General features: G+C 43.1%; 1 protein-coding gene and 1 pseudogene across 2 annotated transcripts in view; one reads left to right on the plus strand and one right to left on the minus strand.

The window, feature by feature from the left end:
• The first annotated feature begins 440 nt into the window (after positions 1–440).
• On the plus strand, positions 441–7,362 carry LOC310771576 (ribonuclease P protein subunit p29-like; annotated as a pseudogene). The gene is made up of 7 exons: positions 441–455; positions 1,179–1,234; positions 1,744–1,973; positions 2,088–2,165; positions 2,288–2,349; positions 3,455–3,555; positions 5,219–7,362. The product of its transcript is annotated as a ribonuclease P protein subunit p29-like (transcript).
• Positions 7,363–21,117: 13,755 nt separating this feature from the next.
• The window catches only part of LOC310771574 (two pore channel protein 2-like), a gene marked incomplete at both ends in the record, with an annotated part of 28,262 nt that continues 22,355 nt past the window's right edge, over positions 21,118–27,024 (minus strand). The window contains 7 exon segments of the mRNA XM_083664159.1: positions 21,118–21,196; positions 21,848–21,939; positions 22,388–22,407; positions 22,410–22,426; positions 22,563–22,645; positions 23,815–23,920; positions 26,217–26,293. Of these exon segments, the coding sequence (XP_083520285.1) occupies positions 21,118–21,196; positions 21,848–21,939; positions 22,388–22,407; positions 22,410–22,426; positions 22,563–22,645; positions 23,815–23,920; positions 26,217–26,293 (474 nt within the window).

Below are 27,024 nucleotides of genomic sequence, written 5' to 3' on the forward strand. Positions count from 1 at the left end.
GGGTTTCAAACTTCCATGATTGGAATTTGGGACCCCTCATTAGTGTTTTGCTTGCACCTGTCTTTATTCTGCCTTTACGACACAAAATGACCCCCGTGAAAAGCGTCTATGACGTTCCCTGCACGTCCAGATCTTCCCCACAACGTCGAAATATGCCACTCCCACAAGGGCTATGTTCAGAGAGAAAAAAGACATCCAGAGCAGGGTTCGATCCCAGCACGCCTGCTTCAGATTCCTCTGTCTTAACCCCTCAGCTATTGACTTGAATGAAAATAATCTCTTGGAAGTAATATATATATTATATTTTCATTTTTTTTAGCTCTTATATTTGCTCATAGAACGCAGCTTGTCTCTATCTATAGTTGCAGCTTGTTCCGCACAACACATGTGTCGTTCTCTGCGAAAGAATTGATTCATTTTTCTTTAAGAAGCCACCAAAAACGTGCAAATGGACGGTGAGTTTAATCTTCAAAGACAGCTCTGTAATATCGCTCTAAAATACAAGTGCCTAACGCTACATAACAGAGTACAGACAGTTAATGTTCGCTCGTATGCTGCCTGAACCTCCAGCAATTTAGCTAGCGTTAATGTTGCCTTTCTTTTCTGCAAAATAACATACAATAACATAGCCTACTACTGTATCATTCAATAGCCTTTTTAAACCAACATGATCTGCTTTTCAGTTCGGCATGCATCCAATCTACGAAGCAGCTGTAAATTACAATTCCCCACGATCTTCTTCGACCAAAATACACCACTAAGGGTGGTACGTCAGTGAGCAGTGTAATTTAGCGTTAGCTAAATTAAAAAGTATTTTTTTATGGGTGCTTTTTCGATTTGAGTATGCCGAATCGAGGGGTGGCTCTTAAGGAATCAGAAAAGATCCTCGGTCACTTTTGGTCAGATAATGTATAGCTTTGTCGAAGCAAGGCGACATTACATTACTAGACTTTTGGCTTGACCCCTCTGGACAAGTTGGAACTTGTAGCCTATAAAAGAATGGAGAGTATCAGCCATCAGGTGTACAGAAACTGGGGGTTTAATTGTAAAATGCATATTATCTGTCCATTGTTGGTGATACACGAAGACATTTCTAATTTAAATGTTTTGTATTGTCTTGGAGTAGGATAATGTGGGCAATGTAATAATTCATGTTTTATCCATGTGTTTTGGCACAGATGGACTTGTTCGAGCCAAATTCCCTCCTGACCTGGAGAAGATGCTTGGTGTTGAGGTGAGCAGACAGATTATTTATTTACTTTAGTTACTTCTGAGAGATAATGCCGCCCATCAGTAAGTAATAGTAGTAGCTACTTTGTCCACGTGGGGAAATTAGTTTTCGGTAGAAAAATAATTGTTGGCAGCGTTACATCAAAATAGGCACAGCACATCAAAACAAACACAATCACAGATCTGATCTGATCAAAAAATCAAAACATGGTGCACTATAGCAGCAGCTGGTGGTTACAACACTATATCAAGTAAATAAGAGTAGTTCACTGTTAGTAGTAGAGTAGTAAGAGTAGTGCAGAGTTAAACTAATGTGGAAAACATGCTACAGCGTCAAAGCCCTCGCCATACGTGCCGAGGGCTGTGCTGCGTCTGGTGAGCCAGACTCATTGAAAAAGTATTCCGTTAGAATGCATATGAATATCGATGAAAGTCTATATGGATTTTTCCCACAGTAAATTTCAAACCTAATAACCTGTGTGAACTTCATTATCGTCTTCCTCTCATCTCCAGTCTCAAACGAACTCTCAAGCAGACACTTTCGTCCAGGCTTTCCTGAGGAACAGCATCCAGTCCAAGTCACAGCAGGATCTGAAGGAGCTTCTGGCTCACAAAGCCGTGATCCTGGAGTACGCCCGGCCCAAGAAGAAGAAAGAGAAGAGCCACAGCAAGAAAGCCAAAGGGCTCAACGCCAGACAGAAGAGAGAACTGAAGGTTTTCCACATCAAGCCCGAACACCAGAGGTTGGTTGGTAATCAAAAAAATCTGAATTGTCACAGTAGCTGCATCCTAATCATTTCTTACTGTTAAAATGCTACACTAGCCGTAAGCTAACTGTTGTATGTTCTCAACTCTAGATATGAACTTTTCCTGCCACTACATAACCTATGGAGACAATACATTATTGACCTGTGCAATGGATTGAAACCATCCTGGTGAGTATCGGTTTGGAGCTCAGTGGCGTTATCGCCCATTAGAGACCACTTCAAATGTCTTTTTATCTCTGCTTGGTTACCAGTCATGTTACATCTCTAATAAACCTCTCTATCTTTTGTAGCAGTCCACACTTTGTTCAGCAGAAGCTTTTGAAGGCAGACTTCCATGGTGCCATTATCACAGGTAGGAGTTCACTTTTGCTTTCTGTGATGAAATCCCACTCTGTGATGGCCCACCGCAGAGCGAAGCTGATTACCGCTTCGCCGCATGCAAACGAGCAGAGGTGGAGATAATTAATTAGAATTGCAACGGCGCTAATACAAGGCCAAGCAATGCACACAATATAGCCCATTAGCGGCAACGGCGCATGCGCTGTGTACAGCGCCTCGTGGCAAACAAGGAAGTAACTTCAGTTACTCTTGGTTAGTTTGGTTAATCTTTGTTAGATCTCGGTGTGTAGATTTACTTAGAAAATGGCCGTTTCCAGTAACTTTGGATTATTATTTTATCGCGTGGCGAGTACACGAGGCACAACATGTACAGTACATGTGGGTGTTTCTGGCGCTGTTGCAATCTGTACCATTCACTACCATAGACACTGCATGAAATAGGCCATTTTCCTTGAATTAAACATAGCAAATGTAAAACATCGCCAATTCAAGTTTTTTTTGTACTCCCGAGCAAAACAAGGAAGCCGTTGAGAATTGGCGAGAAGAAAAATGTGGGTTTAGCTGTCAAGGAAGTAAGTTGGAGTGTTCATCTTCCGGATATATGATCTTTGTGTGCAACACGTGACATAGGAGAACGCACTTATCTGGTTAAATAAAGGTAAAAAAAAAAAAATGGAGAACGCCAGGATTGGGGGGGGGAGTTTTTGTTTCCCCCCATTTTGGGTGTGGTTTCTGAATGATGACGCGCTTCGCAGTGTCTCTATTGTAGCACTAGCAAAGTGGCAGCGAATCTCCCAAAATGTTGGCGTATCCCTTTAAGGCTAATATCAAAATTCAATCGATCATTGTTATGCCAAAATATTTCAATACTTCAGTGTTTCCCCCAGAACATTATTCTTAATCTTATCAGGGTGGAAAAGCCGCTGAAACATTTAGATCATCATGGAACACTAATTAAGGATGAATTTACACGCACAAAAAAACGTTAAACAATAACAGAATAGACTAAGCCAAGTGTTGCTATGTTAACAATTGGTTGTCGACCATGACTTGGATGTATTTCTGTAAGCACTTCCTATCTTTGTCACTTTACTAGCATCTTGTCTTGTTTTGCACAGTGGTTCGGTCCAGATGCCGTCATATGTTGGAACTACAGGGATTCTGGTTCAAGAGTTCAAACACGTCTTCAAGATCATCACCAAAGAGGACCGACTGAAAGGTTTGCCCAGCTGAATGTCTCTCACTCACTCAACACTAGGGATGTTCCATATTGGCTTTTTTACCGATATCCGATATCCGATAATGTCCAACTCTTAATTTCCGATACCGATATCAACCGATATCAACCGATACCGATATAAGCGGGCTTTTTTTCCACCAAAATTTCACGTAACAAGTTACATAATGTAGCTTAATGTAGCTGAAGAGTTTAATAATATGCATGTTGTGTTAAAGTTGTAAGTGTTAGAGAAGCGAGCTTGTGACCAGAAGGTCGTCGGTTCAATCCCCGGGACCGGCAGGATAAATCTGGGTGGGGAAAGTGAAAAGGCAGCGCTTGCCCCTCCCTCATTACCACCACTGAGGTGCCCTCGAGCAAGGCCCTTAACCCCAACCGCTCCAGTGGAGCTGCTCAGTGGCCAACAGATCAGACTGTGGTTGTACTGGTCAGCTTCCAGGTATGAATGTGTGTGTGAATGTGAACAGGGCACTCCTGAAAAAGAGAGCATTGCTCTCAGTGAGACTCCCCTTGTATTTAAAAAAAAAAAAAAAAAATCGGCATGAAAACCGATACCGATATTTTCCGATATCGATTTTTTTATGCTAATATCGGCCGATAATATCGGTAGGCCGATAATATCGGACATCCCTACTCAACACCTGTTTTATTTAGAGAGCTTCACGCTATCTCCCTCAGTTCCCTCAGTATCTCCCACGCTATCTCCCCCCCCCCCCCCCCCCCCCCCCCCCCCGCATTCTTGTTGTCTTTTCAGAGCAGGTTTCAACACAGCGATCAGACTTGTGATGAAAAACCTTGCGCTCTCGGACGTCTCTTAAAGTCCCTGGAAACCAAAATCCACAAAAACGTTCTAACTACGGTATGTTATTTAGGGTCTTATGTTAGTAATTTTGTGCCTCAGAAATTATTATACATTACTTTCAACCCAAAGCCTTAAAATCGACACTTTTCTACAAGATTCTACAAAGTACTTCCTCATTGAAGACAGCAGTGCGCGAGGTGATAAAACGCAGGAGCTTATGACGTCATAAGCTCTATATAACCTTTGTACACGCGCGCAATCTGCCCTTCTCCTTTTGTCCGTTCTTTGCCCCCAGTGACAGCGCTCCCTCAGTGTCTGTCTGCCTCCCACTCTGTGCCGAGCGCTATGCTGCTCTCTCTCTCTCTCTCTCTCTCTCTCTCTCTCTCTCTGGACTAGTGTGAGAGAGAGCACAGAGAGAGACACACAGCCGCAACGAACACACGCACACACACACACACACACACACACACACACACACACACAAGCCCTCTCAAGCCCTCGTGTTCGACACACGCACTGGATCTCTCTTTCTCCGTTTCCCTCCCCCCCTCTCTCTCGCGCTCTCTCTCTCTCGGAGGAGAGAAATGTCACTGCTGCAGACGGACACGCCCACACATTCCGCGGGAGAAAATACACTCTAAAAAATAATCGATTCTCATGCGTTTTGCCACACCTGTCAAACCTAAATTTATATACTTTGCAACGTTCATCATCGTTCAAATTTGGCTGGTGGCTTATTAACATAGGGTCCTGTGATGTGATGAACTCAAAATGCTAAATAATAAAGAAATATTTCTGGTTTCCAGGGACTTTAAGATGTTTTGTCCCTTTCTTTTGCGACAGTGATCCCCAAGAGGAACAGCGTGTTTGCGGTGGAAATCAACGGCTTCGTCTCCCACATCTACGGAAACAAGTTCCAACAGCGTGCCAGCGAGCGCTCCGTCAAGAAGTTTAAACTCAAAGGGACCATTGACTTGTGATGGTGGTCGCACTGCGACGTGGCTCAGAAAGGGACATGAAGTCATCTGCAACTTTCATCCAAACCCAGTAGGATTTTGCAGCAGCATGGACAGTGGCTTGTAATTGACAGAAAATCAAATTTTCACAGTCGTCGAGGAGTAGTTAAAGTAGAGAGTTTCTGCTCCGAGAGAGTATGTGCTGGAACGTGCGATTTGAACGGCAGAAATCTCAGCCACCGGTAATTCCCGAGTCATTCCAGATCAACAAGGAAGAGAGTGGCAGAGGAATCGAAGCTGCTAAAGACATGGGGGGGATTTCACAGAGCAGGATTAGTGAGTTATCCAGCCAGCTTGAAGTTGTTTTGGTTTCACAGTTCAAATCAGTATCGTTGGCTTATACGGTTTCACAGTTCAAATCAGTATCATTGGCTTAGGGCCTGTGTCCACCTAGCGTCTTTTCCTCAGGTCCAGCGTCTTTTTTCAGTTGTTTTCAATGGGGGGAGAGCGTATGCGAGCGCACACGGACGTCTATAGAAAGTGCGCTGCACCCAGCGTCTATTTTCAGAGCGCTCCGGCGTTTTTGTGCGCCGGCTCCCAGCGCTCCCAGCTGAGAATAATTTAACTTTTCAGAAAGACGCTGGTGTCGGGTGCTCCTTTTCTGGCAACTAATCATATGGAGAAACTATCGCAACAGAGACAGAAAGGCTCAATTGTGGGAGCAGATTGGCTAGACACTTAATATTTCTGGTGAGTGTTGTGCTTACTGCTTTTAATAGCGTAGCCTACCTGTGTTGTTAGCTTGCTAGCTGTCAGCTATCAAGCTCCTACCGCACTGAGCTAACGTTGCTTCCTTGTATATTGTGCGCTCGGATCAGCGCTCCCCAGCGCACTCCCAGCGTTTAACGTCGGAAAAAGACGCTAGGTGGACACAGGCCCTTATACGGTTTCACAGTTCAAATCAGTATCATTGGCTTATACGGTTTCACAGTTCAAATCAGTATCATTGGCTTATAGGGTTTAACAGTTCAAATCAGTATCATTGGCTTATACGGTTTCACAGTTCAAATCAGTATCATTGGCTTATAGGGTTTAACAGTTCAAATCAGTATCATTGGCTTATACGGTTTCACAGTTCAAATCAGTATCATTGGCTTATAGGGTTTCACAGTTCAAATCAGTATCGTTGGCTTATACGGTTTCACAGTTCAAATCAGTATCGTTGGCTTATACGGTTTCACAGTTCAAATCAGTATCATTGGCTTATACCGTTTAACAGTTCAAATCAGTATCGTTGGCTTATACGGTTTCACAGTTCAAATCAGTATCGTTGGCTTATACGGTTTCACAGTTCAAATCAGTATCATTGGCTTATACCGTTTCACAGTTCAAATCAGTATCGTTGGCTTATACCGTTTAACAGTTCAAATCAGTATCGTTGGCTTATACCGTTTAACAGTTCAAATCAGTATCGTTGGCTTATACAGGAGCAGCAGGTCATGCTGATTGGTCCATAAAGATGTCGATTCAGAGGTTTACCACCAGGAGAAGATTTCTATTCAATTAAAGTTAGCAATGCAACAGTAGATGGAAGCTTTATACTACGAGAGGGAGGGGGAGTTACTCATTCACTTTAGTTACATTATTTATATCCCATTGTTTTCTCCACCAAAAGTAAATGGACATTGGCTTTGTTGGATAAAAATGTCAGCTCCCTGAGAACAAGGTTTGAAATTGTTTCAGCTCTTTGATTTGTAAAAATGTGTTTTTATATAGGCAAAGCAATGGTTTATTTTATTATGTATAATGTCCAGTAGAGGGCAGAGCAGCCATTTACTTTGTGTGTGGGGGGGAGGGGCTGTATTCACAAATTTGCACGCCTCCAATCAGGTCCACACAGCTGCCAGAGTTTGGAAGTTTGTGGAGGTGAATGGCTGAGGATCAGATCGCTGTGGATAACTGCTGTGTCTGTCAATATTGATCATGTAAATGAAGCTTATTTGTGTGATTAAATTGAAGTTGTTGCCATCAGTTGATTCCTGTTATTCTGTTTCTCTGTTGTGCTTTGTGAAGCACTTCATTGCACTGATTAGTTATTGTAGTTTTGTAGGAGGAGACTTGGAGCATCCTTCATGCATCTTGTCAGTTCTTTTTTGGTTTCCGGGTCAACAAGGAGACAAGGCTGTGAGGACAGAGGAAAGGATACATTTTCACCAAATAGGATACACCCATCTGAACCTTCAACAATGAGGACAGTAGCTATAAGCCGTACAGAGTAGACGTACGCACAGTCAACATAAAGTCTTACATTATCATACATGATCTAAAACAAATATAATAAAATGATGTGTAACAACACAGGCGAGGCCTGTGCGCGAACCCGGGTCTCCAACTTACAAGCCCAACACGTTAACCATCAGCCATTAGCTAAGGCTCACGTGTTGGCTTTTATCCTTACAGACCCAGGATCGCTACAAATGTAATCGCTGCATGGAATCATGAAACTGAATTATAGCGAGGTAACCTTTCATGCACGTTCCAGTAGAAACCTTCGTTAGAAGTATATATATTACTAAATGATTAGTGAGCGGTGACTAAGGTTGGGGGAGATGGACAACTTACCCGGGCGGTTTCATGTGGACCCCTTTGGTGGGGTCCTATGCGTAATATCCCTCACAAGCACATATTGTGGCTGGTAGCACCACGTTAACAATGCCAAACGTCTGATGTATGTATTTTATTTTCCTGTGTCTGAGCCTGTTTGTCTTGTTCGTTTATTGTTCTATTAAAAAAAATGAAAATATAATATATATATTACTTCCAAGAGATTATTTTCATTCAAGTCAATAGCTGAGGGGTTAAGACAGAGGACTCTGAAGCAGGTGTGCCGAGATCGAACCCTGCTCTGGATTTCTTTTTTCTCTCTGAACATAACCGTTGTGGGAGTGACATATTTCGACGTTGTGGGGAAGATCTGGACGTGCAGGGAACGATTTTGTGTCGAAAAGGCAGAATAAACACAGGTGCAAGCAAAACACTAATGAGGGGTCCCAAATTCCTATCATGGAAGTTTGAAACCCTCATTATTGCTTTGCTTGCACCTGTAGGGTGCCCATAGAGGGGTCTATGGGCAGGGGTGGGCAATGCCCACTCAGACATGAGTCTTCACAACTCAATCAAAAGTTAAGCAAATATTGCAACAAGCACAGAGAGATTATCTCCATTTTATTAGTAGATCCTGCACCCCATACAACACAAGACTACAGTAAATACTGTTTATTGTTGCATTAGACCACACACAGCATCTCAGAGGGGGTCACTGAACTGCACACCAGAGTCAACCATGGTGCCAAAATTTCAACATTGTGAAGCAATAACATGTAGAACAGCACTATTAGTTGACAATAACCTTGCAGATAACTAACATCACACATGTAGAACAGGAAGTCCTTTAACTAACATCCCAAAGCACATTAATAAACACATCTACCCCAGAGCATGCTGGGAACTCCGCCTACAATATATTTCTGTTCACCCCAAACCAATGGAGAAATTCAGTATGTTGCAGGAGGGGGCGGCTGCAGCAAGGCCCTGTCAGAGGCCCCTCTGTCACAGCTTTAGCAAAGAGATAGCTGTGAATGATGCTTGGCAAAGTGGATATGATCATATTCAGCCAGACAGTCAGATGGAGATTTAAAATGGTGAGCAATTTTTATTTATTTGTAGCCAGGCTAACTTAGAGGGCTGGCCCATGTTGTAGTCAGGTTCCCTCCCTAGTGATTTACACCCATCAAGGCCCAGGTGCTGCTGCTTAGATAATTAGGTGCACCTCAATAAATACTGTGTCTTGTGGGGCTGAGCTGCCCTTATCCCACACTCTTTGGTTTTCCCTGGAAATGGTTGCTTGGAGCTTGGTTGCTGACACTTTATAAGTGAACATGCGGCCTAGAACATTCATCACAGCTTGAGAATCCCAAGAGCTTTATTCTCTATGTGAAGTAGCGGCCAGCTGCTGTTTTGCCCTTTCTTTATTGTTTTATTTATTTTGTTGTACTATTTCACTTTCTGTTGTACCACTGCCTGTTTTTAATTGTTACGTTCTGACTGCAGGTTGTCCCGGCCAGGAGTGGAGAAATTGTCCCATTGAGAGGGGCTGAGTGTGCGAATCCCCGTGTCCCTAGTTATCTGTGGGTTTGTGTTTTTGGTTTGCTGTGCTGTTTGTAGTGTATCCCCACCTAGTCTTAATTTGGGATCGCATTTGAGCTTTTAGCTCCCTCTCTGGGGACTCTTAACCCCTCCTCCTGGTCGTTGAGCAGCTTCCATTTAGAACTATCTAAATGTGTTTTTAATTTATAAACAACCAGCCTTTTAGCATGTTGACCTTTTAACTGGGACTGTGTGCATTAAATAAACATGTACCCTTGTTATACTTGGAACATCTTGCCTCTGCTCTTCATTTAAGGGTAAAACGGAACTTTGGTTTAACTCTTTGGGTGAAATTCCCAAGGTGGCGTTGTCAATTTATGTAACTGGCTTCTTTGCATGGTTACATATTTATTTTTTTTACTACTGGGGGCACCTGCCCCCCCTAGCCCCCCATTAACTCTGGCAATGCCAACACTTTTTCACACCTCTCTCTCTCTCTGTTCTATGTCTCTTACCCAGAGGACACCCACGTTGCATTTAGGTACAGTCAGTTAGATTCAGCTTGGTGGTGGTGGTTGCTTAAACCTGCACTAAACCTCTGGTGTCACTCCACATTTAGTCTTTAGGCTTTAGGCAAGGTGCCACAATAGTCTACTGGAAATTTCTTGGACCCAGTAATGTTGTTTCTTATGAACTTTTATGATTGAAATGTCATATTTATGCCTAGTGGATGAAATTCAACTTGGTTGCTAAAAGGGGTTTTAGCAACCAAGTTGAATTTCATCCACTAGGCATAAATATCAAATATGACATTTCAATCATAAAAGTTCATAAGAAACAACATTACCTTGCCTTGCCTAAAGCCTAAAGAGTAAATGTGGAGTGGAGTTGAATGTTATATTTGCTATGATTATTGTCATATTTGCTATGATTATTGTTACTTGATATGTCACTTTACTGAGATAGATACTATATTTGATGATGATTATACTGTGTAATATTTCTCTGTGTATTGTTTTACCTGATTTTAGTGTTCTGTTGTTATTGTGAAGTGTACTGAGACACCTCGGTGTGATTTTGCACTCTAAATAAACTTTGATTGATTGATTGATGTTTGAATTTTAGTTTTTGCCTTCGTCAGATACTTGTTACAGCATGGGGAAATGTTTCTGTGAGGAGACTAGGGCCCTATTTTGTCGATAGCGCACGATCTAAGCGCATGGCACAAGTGCATTTGTGGTTGTGTCCAAGTCCACTTGTACGTGCATGTACTAAGTCCCTTAATTATTCATAGGTGTGTTTTGGGCGTAACATGAACTCAACCAATCAGAGTGTCATCTGCCAGTCCCTTTAAAAGCCAGGTGTAGATGCTGAATTCATCGACAGACCTCCACCGCCACTGAGCCATTGAGTCAGGGTGGGATGGCGCCCCGACTTGACCTACGCCCCCGTAGCAGTCGGCTAGACACCCCTTTCAAAAAGGGCTTAATTTGACCTACAATTCATTGTCAGTATTTCAAAAACACAGATGATTCTGTCCTCAAGAACAACAATTTTGTATGCAAAGATTTCAAAGAATGTGTTTTTTCCTGCCCCCCCCACACATACACACACACACACACACACACACACACACACACACACACACACACACACACACAGACAGAAACAGACAGAAGGTGGCGTTCTCCACCGCTCTGGGTGGAGGTGATGGAGGACGTACAATAGGACCCTTCAGCGGAGACAGAACGTTGATCTACAGGAAAGTCTGGACCAACACTGGACGGGCCTACAGCTCTGATACAGGTGACCCAACACACACACACACACACACACACACACACACACACACACACACACACACACACACACACACACACACACACACACACACACAGCTAACCTTGTTGATGAATCTGTTCACCATGTTGTGGGATGTCACTTCATAGAGACTTTGCATTATTTCTTCTGCAGGAATCTTCACAGCACCGGTGGGAGGAGTCTACTATTTCAGATTCACCGCCAGCGGTTACAAAACCACAAAATTTACAGGAGTGAAGCTCTTCAAGAACGACTTATTTCTGTTGCATAACAGAGAGAACCCCACCGACACAGCTGACCCCCGCACCTACCGTAAATTCCGGACTATAAGCCGCACCGGTGTATAAGCCGCACCTTCAAAGTTGACTATTTTTTTCTTATATAAGCCGCACCGGACTATAAGCCGCGGGTGTTTTAATGTTTTTTTTTTTTTTTTTTTTTTTTTTGTGTTTTAATGTTTAATTACCATATGTAAGGGTTCATGCACAGAGGGGATTGTAGAGGAAGCTCCCATTTATTAACATTTCAACAAAACAACATAACACAACACCACCTGTGTTGTTTTTTACAGTGCACACAGTGTCATACAGTGTGGTGAAAAGAGGGCAAGAGAGGAAATTAAAACTTATTATAGTTATATAGGATTTATAGTTAGAAAGAGTGCTAAAAAAGAGAGATTTTTTTTTTTTTTTTTTTTTTGAAAAAATCCATAGATAAGCCGCACCGTTATATAAGCCGCAGGGGCCAAAAAAGCCCAAAAAACGGGAAAAAAGGTGCGGCTTATAGTCCGGAATTTACGGTACTTCTCCAATGGTCTGGTCCTGACGCTACTCCCCCGCGACAGGGTCTACATGAAACTTCCCTCAGGGGACACCATCTATGACGGTCCAGGCCACCGCTCCACCTTCAGCGGTTTTCTGCTCTTCACTTTGTAAATGTTCACTTGGAAAATTAATCTAAGCTCTTAGCTCACTCTTTTCCTCCAATAAAATGGTGTTTGCGTATAAAAACAGAAGCGCTGATATATTCACTGTTGAGATCTTCATAGAACAAAATATTATTGGGGTGTTGCTCAATTTGAACAATTGTATTAACAGACTGAATTTGAATCACATCATTTCAATTTGTATTGTTTAACTTGTATAATTGCATTGAAGAACTGAATATGAATAGCATCATTTGAAATTGAATGTATTAGTTTGAAACTGAATTCCAATCAACTTGAAACTGAATGTAATGTAATATAATGAAATTGAGAGCAATAAAGATGATAAAAGCAATGGGCAGTCACAGTAAGCACTCCAATTCTGAGAACAGTGACTGGGTTCAGGGCATTGGCAGGAGTATCTGATAGCCTACCTAACATCCATGAAAAAATAGAAAAAATAAATAAAGCTTGCACACTGCAAAGGCTCCAGTTTATGTGTTTTTATTTGACACCGGTGTTCGTGTCTCGCCTTTTTTCATATGTCTACCTAACATCCATAACATGTATAGATACAGATAGATCAATCCATGATCAGGGTGTTGGTAAGATGCAATGGTAAACACACAGAGCTCTATACCGCCTCCTATAGACCGCTCCAAAGAAAGACAGCATGTATATTTAGAAAGAACAGACAACAGTTAGAAAGTGGCTCCTACAGGCAGTTAAACACACAAAGATACTACAGCATAACAGAGTTCAAAAACAGCAACCAACCACTATTGATAGGTGTCGACATGGTTGTTGTTGTTGTTGTTGTTGTTGTTGTGGTGGTGTGTGTGTGTGTGTATAGTAGTCTGTCTAAACTTCTGGACAGTATGGACAGGACGGAGTCTTCAAGACCATCAGTGGCTCTCTCTCATCAGTGGTTTGGCTTTTGGAAAAAACCCCACCAAAACGCACACAAAACCGCCCAAAAACAAAGGCAGATCTATGGGAACAAGTTGCCCTGTAAGTGTAAATCCGCCCAAGGCCCATTTCCCACCCCAAACCAACCTAATTGGGCGGAAATCCCGCCCATCTGGCAACCCTGTGGGTAGTTGGCTTTTCCCGGGGTCGAGTGAGTTCGAATTTGGGGTGGCCTCTGATTGGTTTAACGCTACCGACCGTTAGTTAATCGTGCATTCCTTTATAACTGGGGACTGGTAATCTTACGACTTCAAAGGTCATGAGTTGGGCGGTGACATCATCAGAGCTGGTATTTCCCATTCCAAACTCGTAGGAGTCTCAGCAGCCCCAACCTCAAAAATCCAAGATGGCTGCGCCGCGCAACAACAGTAGTAGTAATCGTAGTAATGTTGTTTAGCACTTCTGTTTTGTTTGTGTCTCATTAAATCAGCTGTACACACAGCACTGCCTAACATCTATCTGTGTGGACATGAGGCTGCAGTGTTTGTATGCGCGAAATGCCATGTTGTCAATTGTTATTGCTAACAATGGCTAACAATGGCTAGCCTGGCTAGCGACTGGATCTGACCAATGAACAGTGAACTTCCCAGCTCAAGTTTTCTGCAAATGGAACGCTAACAAAACGGATGTGATGTAATTTAGCCTCCACATCCCAGTTATTTTGCGATAAAGGAACGCACCATTAGTACATGCACGTACAAGTGGACTTGGACACAACCGCAAATGCACTTGTGCCATGCGCTTAGATCGTGCGCTATCGACAAAATAGGGCCCTAGTCTCCTCACAGAAACATTTCCCAATGCTGTAACAAGTATCTGACGAAGGCAAAAACTAAAATTCAAACATCTAGCTGCCATCAATGTCGCTGTAAGATTTGGAAGATGAAGCTCCGCATGAAGTCTCATATTTTCATATGAGCAACAAAAAAAACCTTCTCTTTACCTGTCTGCAGCGCATCCACCTCCCTATCAGTGTTGGTCACCTTGACTCTGAGGGACGACACTGCAGAGTCTTGAGCTGGAAGCACAGAGACAAAGCACACCAAAGCTTTTATAGATTTGCTTTTGCTGCTGTTGTTGTTGTTGTTGTTGTTGTCTTCCAGTGTGGCTGAAAACATCAAGACAAGCAGCACTTTAACAAGTCAAGTCAACACTGTATATGTATATATAATATATACAATGTATATATATATATAATGTATATATAATGTATATACAGAGTTCCTACACAGGTCTGGAAAATCTGGGAAAATAATTGGGTATTTTCCAGGTCAAAGTCGCACGATTATGCAAAAATATTGTTATAATGTCCCAATGTTTCTCACCTCTAATATTCTTTTTTTTTGTCAGCGGAGAATAATCTTCATCATCCATGATGAGTTAGTAGAGACAAGACGATGAATATTATGTCAACTGTATTGAAAACCAATCGCATCAAGGAAATAAGGTCTGTAAAAAGTCTGGAATTTTTTAATTGAAACTCTGTAGGAAGCCTATTATAGCGCTTTAAAGAACACAGTGGTGTCCCACCTGAGTTCTTCCTCTCCAGAGCCTCCACCTTCCTCTTCTGCAGCTGCAGCTGGGTGTCTGTGGCTCTATGGTGGGTGTTGGAGGCGCTCAGGTCAGTTCTGAGAGCTGCTGCCTCCTTCCTCTGCTGCTCCATCCACCTCCCTATTAGTGTTGGTCATGGGGCTAGAAGAAGAAGAAGAAGAAGGAGGAGGAGGAGGAGGAGGAGGAGAAGAAGAAGAAGAAGAAGAAGAAGAAGAAGGAGGAGGAGGAGGAGGAGGAGGAGGAGGAGGAGGAGGAGGAGAAGAAGAAGAAGAAGAAGAAGAAGAAGAAGAAGAAGAAGAAGAAGAAGAAGAAGAAGAAGAAGAAGAAGAAGAAGAAGAAGAAGAAGAAGAAGAAGAAGAAGAAGAAGAAGAAGAAGAAGAAGAAGAAGAAGAAGAAGAAGTTCTTAAAATGTCTTAACATTGTGTGAAGCTGGAACCAGGAAATGTTTGGTATTTTTACTTGATAAATGAACAGTTAATCGATTATAAAAAATTCTAATTAATCGATTAATCACAGAATAGTTTCAGCACGAGTAAATATGGCATGAAACACAACAAAATAATGTACCGGCTTTTGGATCAACTCTATTATAATCAAATGTCTCCAGAGACGACAGTTTTTCAGTAGCGGTGCTCCACACAGTATTAGGTGTGAGCACCAGCTCCCCCGGGGAGTCCCACCTGCTTCCTCCCTCTCCAGATCCTCCACCTTCTTCTCCTGCAGGCGCAGTTCAGTGTTGGTGGCGTTCAGCTCGGCATTGGCGGCGCTCAGCTTGGCTCCCGAGAGCTGCTGCCTCCATCCTCCGCTCCTCCACCTCCCTCTCGGTGTTGGTCACTCGGTCTCTGAGGGACGACACTGCAGAGTCTTGAGCTGGAAGCACAGAGACAAATCATAACAAAACTTTGATGGATTTGTTCTTGTTGTTGGCGTCTTCCAGTGTGGCTGAAAACATCCTCAAATTTAAAGGCAGACAATCTAAGTCAGACAAGTCAAGTCAACGTTTACGGTATAGGGCTCCTACGTTCCTACACAGGTCTGGAAATGTCAGGAGATGTCTGGGGAAAGAATTGGGTATTTTCCAGGTCTTAACGGTTGGAGGTCGCACCCACCTGCATTCTCCCTCACCAGATCCTCCATATTCTTCTTCTGCAGCTGCAGCTCAGTGTTGGAGGTGCTCAGCTCTGCTCTGAGAGCTGCTGCCACCTCCTCTCCCTTCGTCACTCTGTAGGACAACATTGAAAACAACAGGCGCTAACACTTTATTTGGATAGTCCCTCTACAGAGTCTACACAGTATGTGTGTCATTTCAACAGCTTACTGAAATTGAAAAAAAACTAAGGCACTCCATCTTTAAGTGAAATATTATTATAAATGTATTCTTTGAGTAGATCAAGCAGATCAACGCGTATTAACTAATCAGGGTCTGACAGTCTGAATATAACGGGTGGCATTCCACCCAACACATAAAGCCCCATACATTCATACATGCCAAAGTAATGTGAATCTACAATAAGGCACAACAACAATAACAAATACTATTATAATACTAATATAAGAAAGAAATATTGTATACAAGAAAACAAAGAGATGATATATATCCTAAAAAAGACTTGACTCCCCTTCCCCATGTCTCTTTCTATCATAAGATTGTTCAACCATGTTGTTATTATTATTACTACTACTGTAATTGCTATTCTCGTGTCAGCTAGATTTAGCTAGACATTCTGTGAAGCCCTCTGAGACATGCTTGTGAATTATGGCTATACAAATTAACTTGACTTGACTAACAATAAGTTAGAGTGAGTGCATCTGCACCAAAAAAGGAAATTCCATGAGGCTCAAGTGCAGATAAACAAATCTCAATTTGACAATGAATGACCTGGAGCCTGTACTACGAAGCTAGTTTAACAGATCCGCGATAAGTCCCTTTGATCTGGTTTGACTGAACAGGATCAAAGCTATCTAGTTAACTGATACTACGACGCTGGTTTTCTACTAGGTAAGTGGACCTGGGATCTGCTTGTGCAAGCGCACGTTTTTTCCCTCGTGCACAGGCGCGCGTCCACGTGAAAGAGGTGCGCTAGCCAATCACATTATGAACAGCTGAGTTGATCCACGCCCACACCCATTTCCACACCCATTTCCTCATTGAATGAAAAAGCGCAGCCACAGTGGGATCAGAGATTTTAGCGGATATTTAATGTAACCTATGGCAGAATGAAAATCTGCGTTGGATATAGTTGGGGGAAGGACTGTCTAAAGCTGCCGCTTGTATTCACATCATTCATTTGATTTACTTTGATCAGCGATTTCTGTCTCCTACAGCTTTGTGCGAGTGTAAATGTACATTAAATGTGTAATCTCAGTCTATAAATTTCCACAATCTGTAAGCCTATTTAGACCATAGATTTAGAAAGCATGCTCAATGAATAATGATCTCTATCACTCATTATGTGTGTGTGGTTGCACTGATCGAATAATTCATATATAGGCTATAATAATGATATCCTAATATAAAAGAGAAAACTGCTGGACTGAATTGAGACGATGCGGGCATACTTTTCATTGATAAAAACTAGCCTATTTTTGCTCATATATTGGCATACAGCCTACAGGACACAGTTCCAGCTGAAACATGCAAGAAGCCTGCATATTTAGTATTGGGGCTATCCCATATTTATCCCATCTATATTACCGTAAATTCCGGACTATAAGCCGCACCGGTGTATAAGCCGCACCTTCAAAGTTGACTATTTTTTTCTTATATAAGCCGCACCGGACTATAAGCCGCGGGTGTTTTAATGTTTTTTTTTTTTTTTTTTTTTTTTTTTTGTGTTTTAATGTTTAATTACCATATGTAAGGGTTCATGCACAGAGGGGATTGTAGAGGAAGCTCCCATTTATTAACATTTCAACAAAACAACATAATACAACACCACCTGTGTTGTTTTTTACAGTGCACACAGTGTCATACAGTGTCATACAGTGTGGTGAAAAGAGGGCAAGAGAGGAAATTAAAACTTATTATAGTTATATAGGATTTATAGTTAGAAAGAGTGCTAAAAAAGAGAGATTTTTTTTTTTTTTTGAAAAAATCCATAGATAAGCCGCACCGTTATATAAGCCGCAGGGGCCAAAAAAGGCCAAAAAACGGGAAAAAAGGTGCGGCTTATAGTCCGGAATTTACGGTATATGTATAGGCTTTTCTGGCATGTAGGAGAATATCACCCTCACTCCATTTGAGGCTCCGTTTAGCCTATGATATGCGCTGCAGTGATTAATAGTGATCATATCTCCACGCATAGTTGAGCTGTTAAGACATAAAGTGGTAAGTAGGCTTAATTTAATTATGTAGCCTACAGAGCCACAAATGTTTTTCTTGTTATATTCTCAGTTGACTGCAATCTATTTTTCATATGGCGATCTTATATGAACGGTGAGTGACTTCAGAGAGCCGATTATATGGGTCTGTCATGGATTTTGATCTTATCCTCTGAAGCTAACCTGGTCGCGACCAGGTTAGCTTTGCAGCGTCAGTTGCCATGGTGATTGAAAGTTAACTTGCTTTGTAGTACGGCTAAACCAGGTTTAAACTCAAACTTACTCGGATAAGGCATTAAACTAGCTTCGTAGTACAGGCTACTGATCACCTGTAGAATGACCAAATAATAAAAAGCAAGTGTTAGAGTCTATTGCAAATCAAAATGGCCATGTATAAGGATTAAATAAACATAATACAAAAATTAGTAACAGTCAAATGTACTGTATAGATTGATCACTGGACATTAAATGTACATCCTGTACCCCCCCCGCCCCCCAGTACCTGCATTCTCCTTCTCTATCTTCTCCACCTTGACCCCCATCAGGTGCACGCTCTGCCTCAGCAGAGTGGACCAGTGATGTCATTCATGCACAATATTGATCCTCTATGTCCAGAGGAGCTGGGGCACAATGTCACAATGTGCACTGTGGAAGCCATCGACTCCAAGAGGTGGAGGCACAATCCTCCAAATGAAACTGGGAAATAATAAAAAAAAATATAAGTTTCTGTGTGTGTGTGTGTGTGTGTGAGTGAGTGAGTGAGTGAGTGAGTGAGTGAGTGAGTGAGCAGAATCTTGTTTGGCCACAGCCATGCCGTTGTACGTGCAATCGGGCTGAAACTTTCAGGAAGTGTAAAGAGCACGGGTGACCTGACGGAGCCGGATTTTTTTAAAGATTAGGGCAGATTAAGTGCCCTAATTACCTGCCCTAAGGGTGAGGCTATATAAGTTCAGTGACAATGTCATCAGTGATGATGTCATCAGTGATGTCATCAGTGATGATGAGAAAAGTGAGCCCTGTCTCATGTTAACAAAGGTACAAGGAGAACATCCCAACTTGTTTCTGTGCAGTTTATTTAGCTCTTTTTTCTCTCAATACAAAATGCATTTGAATTGTATTTACAAAAACAACAAAAAATAAACAAAAACAACAACAAACAAACAAACAAACACACCACCAGTTTAAAGATCTCTGTTTATAATAAATAACAAACACACTGACAAGAAGCAAGCTTTCCCCTTTTAGGTGAAAATTGAATCTCACTTAAAATAACACACTGGCTTTACAACAAATACTAACAATTTCTGAAGACTGTGTGGTTTGCATAATGATACCATCCACCAAAATACAGCCACGATATTAGCATGCACCCCAGTGACCTCAATCCTGCTCACACACACAGAGGGGAAAGAGGCTATAACAAGCTTTCATTTTCCACTAAGTCCTTAATTAGGGAGATCCTGCACTGACTACATCCAGTGAGAGGGGAGAAAATACAAAAATAAAATACAAAAATACTTCAGAAGTACAATGTGCTGAATCTTTGTAAACAAGCACCATACATTCAGGCAGTGTCTCGTCATAGACGCGCGGATAAATGGATCAGCATGGGGGAAATCCTTTCCCAGCCAGCATAGTTAGCATTTAGCTGCTAGCCCAGCCCAGGCAGACAGGATCGGGATTCAACCACCGCAGTAAACGCACATCTGTTCTGAACAGACGTCGTCGTCGTCTATGTGCTCTTGAATCCCCAATCCTGTAGTGTAGAGCCGCAGCACCGTCTTTTGGTGAGTCAGCCCATTGAGATATATGGGGGTTTTTCCCCCACCGTCGTCTAGTCTCGCTCACCAGCCGTAGTAACATTTTGTGGACGTTCCCACACAGACAGACTGTATCTAACGGCTATTCTAGACCCAATCGCCATGACGTTGCGTTAATAACAACAGGGACTTCCGGGTCGACACCTGATTTAAATTGTGGAGATATCACAATTTGTTTATTGTTTATTTCTGTTGTCATTTTCAGCTGTGATTGTAATGTTAAAGGTATAAACCCTAGTTAAACACGGTGGTGCGACCTATCTGACGTTTGGTTGTACTTATTTTATGTAGCTACTATGTTGATCAACCAAATCTCCCCAACAGTGACATCTCACCGCCGGTCGGACTAGCTGCTAGCTTTGGGTGAACTCAAGCTGTATTTTTTAAAATTCTGTGGCCCACTGGGTATATTAGGTCTCCAAACTAACGTTGATTCACAGCCGTCCCTAGCATAGCTCAACTAATCAAGAGTATTTCTGTATCCACAGCGGCTCTGCCTCTGACAAATGTTTGTAGAGCTAGAACTCCAATCTGCGCTTTGCAGTGGTTTTACTGATGAAGTACATGAGAAATATCTGCTTCCTACTGGATTCAGTGGTAGCTACATAGTAAAGTAACAAGTAAAACAATATAAAACAAACTAGTAGTAATTTAGATCACTAGGCATTTCGCGCGCTCTGCGCGGGTTTGCTCGCTCAGCCGCTGCGCGGCCTCGCCCCGACATGCAGGTCGCCGAGCTGGCCCCGCAGCTCGCATAATGCAGCTCGGCTGCTGCGCGGCCCCGCCTGCCCTATTGGCGCGCGCGTGCGTCTGTGTGTGTGTGTGTATTGCTCACAAAATGTTATTGCCCTTAAGTTTACATGCGCGCGGGTGTGTGCGTGTGTGTGCGTCATAAGATGATTTTGCTCTTATGGCATCACTGATGACATCATCAGTCTTATTACATCACCGATGAGATCATCAGTGATGTCACAACGCCTCCTATGACATCATCAGTGGGACAAGAATGGAAACAAACAGAACATTGCCCACTTGCTCCCTTGTATAATAATAAGATAGATAGATCGTGATATTGTTCCATCAGCGCAGGTGATCTTCTGACACACAGTAGGCAGTCATCAAACTTATGGTTCCTCTGTGACTGGGTACTGGCAGACAAGTGCTGTGTGTGTGTGTGTGTGTGTGTGTGTGTGTGTGTGTGTGTGTGTGTGTGTGTGTGTGTGTGTGTGTGTGTCACCAGTGCAGGTGCAGGTGAGGGTGTTGGTCTAGCTGACTGAGTAGTTCCTCTTCTGTCGGCTCCTGGACCTGCTCTCTGGAGAGAGAGAGAGAGAGAGAGAGAGAGAGAGAGAGAGAGAGAGAGGGAGAGAGAGAGAATAGGAATGATGAGTCACTTAACAGACTTAATAGTCATAGTCTAATTAAGCCAATAAAGATCCAAAGTCCCTCCCCTTCCGGTCGGGGGCGGGGCCTACACACACCGGTGTCTGAAAAAAAAAGAGTGGTGAATGGCGGTGAATTTTTTTTTTATCCTGTTTTTATTGTGCCATGAAATACACACATGATGTTTGTCAATTTAAAAAGATAACTTTGGAAGTCAAGAAAGTCGCAGTTTGTCATAAAACTGTGGCACGATAAGTTATAAATCAGAAAGACGACACACAACCAGTCGCGTAAGTGACGTCTCTCCCGCCAGGCCATGTTGGTGTTGGCGTGACGTGTTGGCGTGACGTATTATTGTGCGAGACGAGAGATGTAGTTGATTGAGCGGTTTCATACAAAACTAAACGTTACGTTTCAGTTTTACGACAAACTGCGGCTTTCTTGACTTCTTTTAAATGGAGGAGAAATCACGTGTACTTCATGGCACAATTCAAAGGGGATCAGAAAAAGTATCTCACCGCTCACCACCATTCAAATATGTCAGTGTCTGTCTAACAAAACAATAAGCATGAGGTGGGCCTACTTGAATATGAGCTGAACAGAAGTCTCATAATTGGTCCGCTCCACTTCTGTCACTGAGCAGCTGTGACTGCGGTCCCACTTATAGGTGAAGTTCTGTTGGAAGACAGATAATAGAGCTTATTATTATGATGAGTGATTCAGTTGATGCATGCATACATTAATGCAACAATATTGTTTTATTTACTTTGTTGGCTCATAATCCACCTGAAACAATGCAGATTGGGGAGGGGGCAGATCTCTCCCTCAGTCTCTCTCCCCCTCTCCTCTCTCTCTCTCTCCCTCAGTCTCTCTCCCTCTCCCACAGTCTCTCTCTCCCTCAGTCTCTCTCCCCCTCTCCTCTCTCTCCCTCAGTCTCTCTCCCCCTATCTCTCCCTCTCCTCCTCTCTCTCCCTCTCCCTCAGTCTCTCTCCTCCTCTCCCCCTCTCTCTCCCTCTCCCTCAGTCTCTCTCGTGAGCCTCACAGGCCTTGTGGTTTATTGGTATATTAGTACTTTTATAAGTCGTTTATATGAATGGACCCATGTGGTCTAAGTGACTCCTACCTCTAAGATGAGCGCCACACAAAGTAGACCTTGGCCCAGCTGGAAGGGAGCCAAGAAACATCATCATCATCATCATCATCATCATCATCATCATCATCATCATCATCAGCATCAACAACAACAATAACAACAAGCGCTGTTGATTAAGGGTGGGCTGGGCTGTGTGGTTTCCTACTCGGTGGTGTATCTGCTGTAGGCGTCCATGAAGGCCTGCCAGTTGTTGACCACCATGACGTTGTAGAGCAGGACGATGGAAGCCTGAGGGTGAGAGGGAGAGAGAGAGAGAGAGACAGAGACCAGAGAGAGAGAGACAGGAGAGAGAGAGAGAGAGACAGCAGAGAGAGGAGAGGGAAAGAGACCGGAGAGAGAGAGAGAGACAGGAGAGAGAGACAGCAGAGAGAGGAGAGGGAAAGAGACCAGAGAGAGAGAGAGAGAGAGAGAGAGAGAGACAGAGACAGCAGAGAGAGAGGAGAGGGAAAGAGACCAGAGAGAGAGAGAGAGAGAGAGAGACAGAGACAGCAGAGAGAGAGGAGAGGGAAAGAGACCGGAGAGAGAGAGAGGAGAGGGAGAGAGAGAGAGAGACAGGAGAGGGAGAGAGAGAGGAGAGGGAAAGAGACCGGAGAGAGAGAGAGGAGAGGGAGAGAGACCGGAGAGAGAGAGAGGGGAGAGGGAGAGAGAGACCGGAGAGAGTGTTTAAAAGTAAGCAAGCAGCAGTCATTTTATCACAAGGTGGCGCCAGTCAGTTTGACGTGAAACAGCAGTGTGTTCTTCATCAATAACACACCTCAGAATGCAAACATTGGCCAATCAGAATTGACTATTTACTGTACACTTACCTCGAAACAACAAAGCTATCAAAACAGTGTGGACTAAATACAACAAGAAAGGCTGGAAAACAAAGTCCCATTTCACTACCCAGATCTTTCATTGTAAAACCGCATACATGCAATATGAGAGAGAGAGAGAGGGAGAGGGAGAGGGGGAGAGAGATAGAGAGAGAGAGGGAGAGAGAGAGAGAGAGAGAGAGAGGGAGAGAGAGAGAGAGAGAGAGGGAGAGAGAGAGGGAGAGAGAGAGAGAGAGGGAGAGAGTAAGAGGGAGAGAGAGAGAGAGAGAGAGGGAGAGTGAGAGGGAGAGAGAGAGTAAGAGAGAGAGAGAGAGAGAGAGGGAGAGTGAGAGAGAGAGTGAGAGGGAGAGAGAGAGAGTAAGAGGGAGAGAGAGAGAGAGAGAGAGGGAGAGCGAGAGAGAGTGAGAGGGAGAGAGAGAGAGTAAGAGGGAGAGAGAGAGAGAGAGGGAGAGTGAGAGGGAGAGCGAGAGAGAGTGAGAGGGAGAGAGAGAGAGAGGGAGAGCGAGAGAGAGTGAGAGGGAGAGAGAGGGAAGGTATCAAATTAAATCCTTTAACACTCTCCTGGATGGTTGTGTTACTCACAGCGAAGTCATTGAAGTTGTCGGCCCAGTAGCCCAGCTCTTCATACGTGCCACATGCAAAGCTCACGTTAGAGGTGATGTTCTCCATGCTGGAATTGGACATCATACTGGCACGCACGCACACACACACACACACACACACACACACACACACACACACACACACACACACACACACACACACACATTTAAGAACCAATTAAGAACCAGGGACTAATTAGCCCCGCTGTAATTTGCCTGCTTTAATTTGCACATTAAGTGCTGTAGCCTCTTTCTGCCTGTGTCAGCACGTTGATTTTGTGCTGACCAGTGACTTTGTTTTGCACTATGTTACTCAACCCTTATTGAGCAAAGCTCATCTGTATGGACGGTATCATGCTTTCGACATTTGGTATAGGTTGAGGCCACGTCTCGTCATAGACGCTGGGTTAGCTGGCTCAGCCTGGCTGGGGGCGTGGTCAGGGTGGGGTAAAAACCCCCGTTCTATCCATTCAGCAAAGTTAGAATTTAGCTGATAGCCCAGCCCAGGCAGACACGATCGGGGATTTAACCACCGCAGTAAACGCACATCTGAGCAGGCGTCTTGTGTTCTGCTCTAGAACCCCCAAACATGTAGTTTAAAGCTGCAGCACCGTCTTTTGGTGAGTCAGCCCATGAGATATATGGGCGGTTTTACCCCACTCGCGCGCCAGCCGTTTAACATTTTGTGGGCGTTCCCACACATGCGGACTGTCTCTATGTATTTGACTGCTTTCGCTTTTTGGACCTCCTCTCCCCCTGCGTTTTAACAGATCTTCACGGTGTTTTCTGATCACACATGGAAATGCATTGAAGATCTGATCACCCAAACCAGCTCCAGACGTGGTCAGAGACACACATTTGGCTCCTGTGTAAATGCAATGGATCTTCAATAACGTGGTGGATGAGGACTGAGGAAGAAAGCGTTTACTGTCCGTTTTAAAATGTGCAGGCTAAGTATTGTGAGAGGAAGCTTCTTTCCTCTTGGCGAGGGAAAGAGAAATCAGAAATCAGTGAGAGACATTTTATTGAATGTAAACCAGCTAAGTAGATGAGAGAGGAGAAGAAAAGTAAAACTATATTAAGGAGGTATCACTATACCTCATGTGTGTTCACTAAACCTCATGTGTGTTCACTATATCTCATGTGTGTTCACTATCACTATACCTCATGTGTGTTCACTATCACTATACCTCATGTGTGTTCACTATACCTCATGTGTGTTCACTATCACTATACCTCATGTGTGTTCACTATACCTCATGTGTGTTCACTATACCTCATGTGTGTTCACTATACCTCATGTGTGTTCACTATACCTCATGTGTGTTCACTATACCTCATGTGTGTTCACTATACCTCATGTGTGTTCACTATATCTCATGTGTGTTCACTATATCTCATGTGTGTTCACTATACCTCATGTGTGTTCACTATACCTCATGTGTGTTCACTATCACTATACCTCATGTGTGTTCACTATACCTCATGTGTGTTCACTATACCTCATGTGTGTTCACTATACCTCATGTGTGTTCACTATACCTCATGTGTGTTCACTATACCTCATGTGTGTTCACTATACCTCATGTGTGTTCACTATATCTCATGTGTGTTCACTATCACTATACCTCATGTGTGTTCACTATACCTCATGTGTGTTCACTATACCTCATGTGTGTTCACTATCACTATACCTCATGTGTGTTCACTATACCTCATGTGTGTTCACTATACCTCATGTGTGTTCACTATATCTCATGTGTGTTCACTATCACTATACCTCATGTGTGTTCACTATACCTCATGTGTGTTCACTATACCTCATGTGTGTTCACTATACCTCATGTGTGTTCACTATCACTATACCTCATGTGTGTTCACTATACCTCATGTGTGTTCACTATACCTCATGTGTGTTCACTATCACTATACCTCATGTGTGTTCACTATACCTCATGTGTGTTCACTATATCTCATGTGTGTTCACTATATCTCATGTGTGTTCACTATACCTCATGTGTGTTCACTATACCTCATGTGTGTTCACTATCACTATACCTCATGTGTGTTCACTATACCTCATGTGTGTTCACTATATCACTATACCTCATGTGTGTTCACTATCACTATACCTCATGTGTGTTCACTATACCTCATGTGTGTTCACTATATCACTATACCTCATGTGTGTTCACTATCACTATACCTCATGTGTGTTCACTATACCTCATGTGTGTTCACTATACCTCATGTGTGTTCACTATATCACTATACCTCATGTGTGTTCACTATCACTATACCTCATGTGTTCACTATATCACTATACCTCATGTGTGTTCACTATATCACTATACCTCATGTGTGTTCACTATATCACTATACCTCATGTGTGTTGATGGTGGTGTAATTGCTCCCTCAAATAGCCAGATCCCAATCACAGCATACACATAGTACACCACCTACAGAGAGAGGAGGGATCTGCTGTTAGGAAAGTACAGTAGCAGGTTCACTCCAAAATGCTACACTTTGATTTAAAAAAATAATAATTTTGTTTTTCTCCTTGAATGCATCACCCATATCAATGAATATTACAAATACGTGTCTGTGATGGAAGTCATTGTCAGGAATATTCCTTTTTATCATCACTATATTATTTTTTTATTATTAACACATTAAGTGCCAGAGACGACCTAACTCGTCTTACATAATCCAGCGCTTAAGTGCCAAGGACGAGCTAACTCGTCTTACATAAACATTTTTTTTTTTTGACGGTGGGACATCAATCAACCCCTTTTACATCTTCGAGATAACTATTTGGAGCAAGAGCATGTGTGTAATCTATTTTACCGACCACTAAGTGGCGACAGAGACCGAGCCACGGGACCCAAAAGCAGCCGCCTCCCGCGGAAATGGCTTGGCGATTTTACAGTCAGAAGCCCGGACACACACACAGAACGGACAGAGATCTCTTCCCCCCAGAGCCGCGGATCAACGCGCGAACACACACACACACACACACACACACACACACACACACACACACACACACACACACACACACACACACCGCGGGAGCAAGCCATTCAAGGAAATGGCTTGGCGATTTTACAGTAATCCATTTCAGACTCGTCCCCGCACGCAGGCAAGCAGGCAGGCAGGCACGCAGACAGACAGGCAGGCAGCACAACGC

This window comes from Poromitra crassiceps, assembly GCF_964638095.1.
Source record: "Poromitra crassiceps genome assembly, contig: HAP1_SCAFFOLD_833, whole genome shotgun sequence".
In the NCBI taxonomy this organism is placed as follows: Eukaryota; Metazoa; Chordata; class Actinopteri; order Beryciformes; family Melamphaidae; genus Poromitra; species Poromitra crassiceps.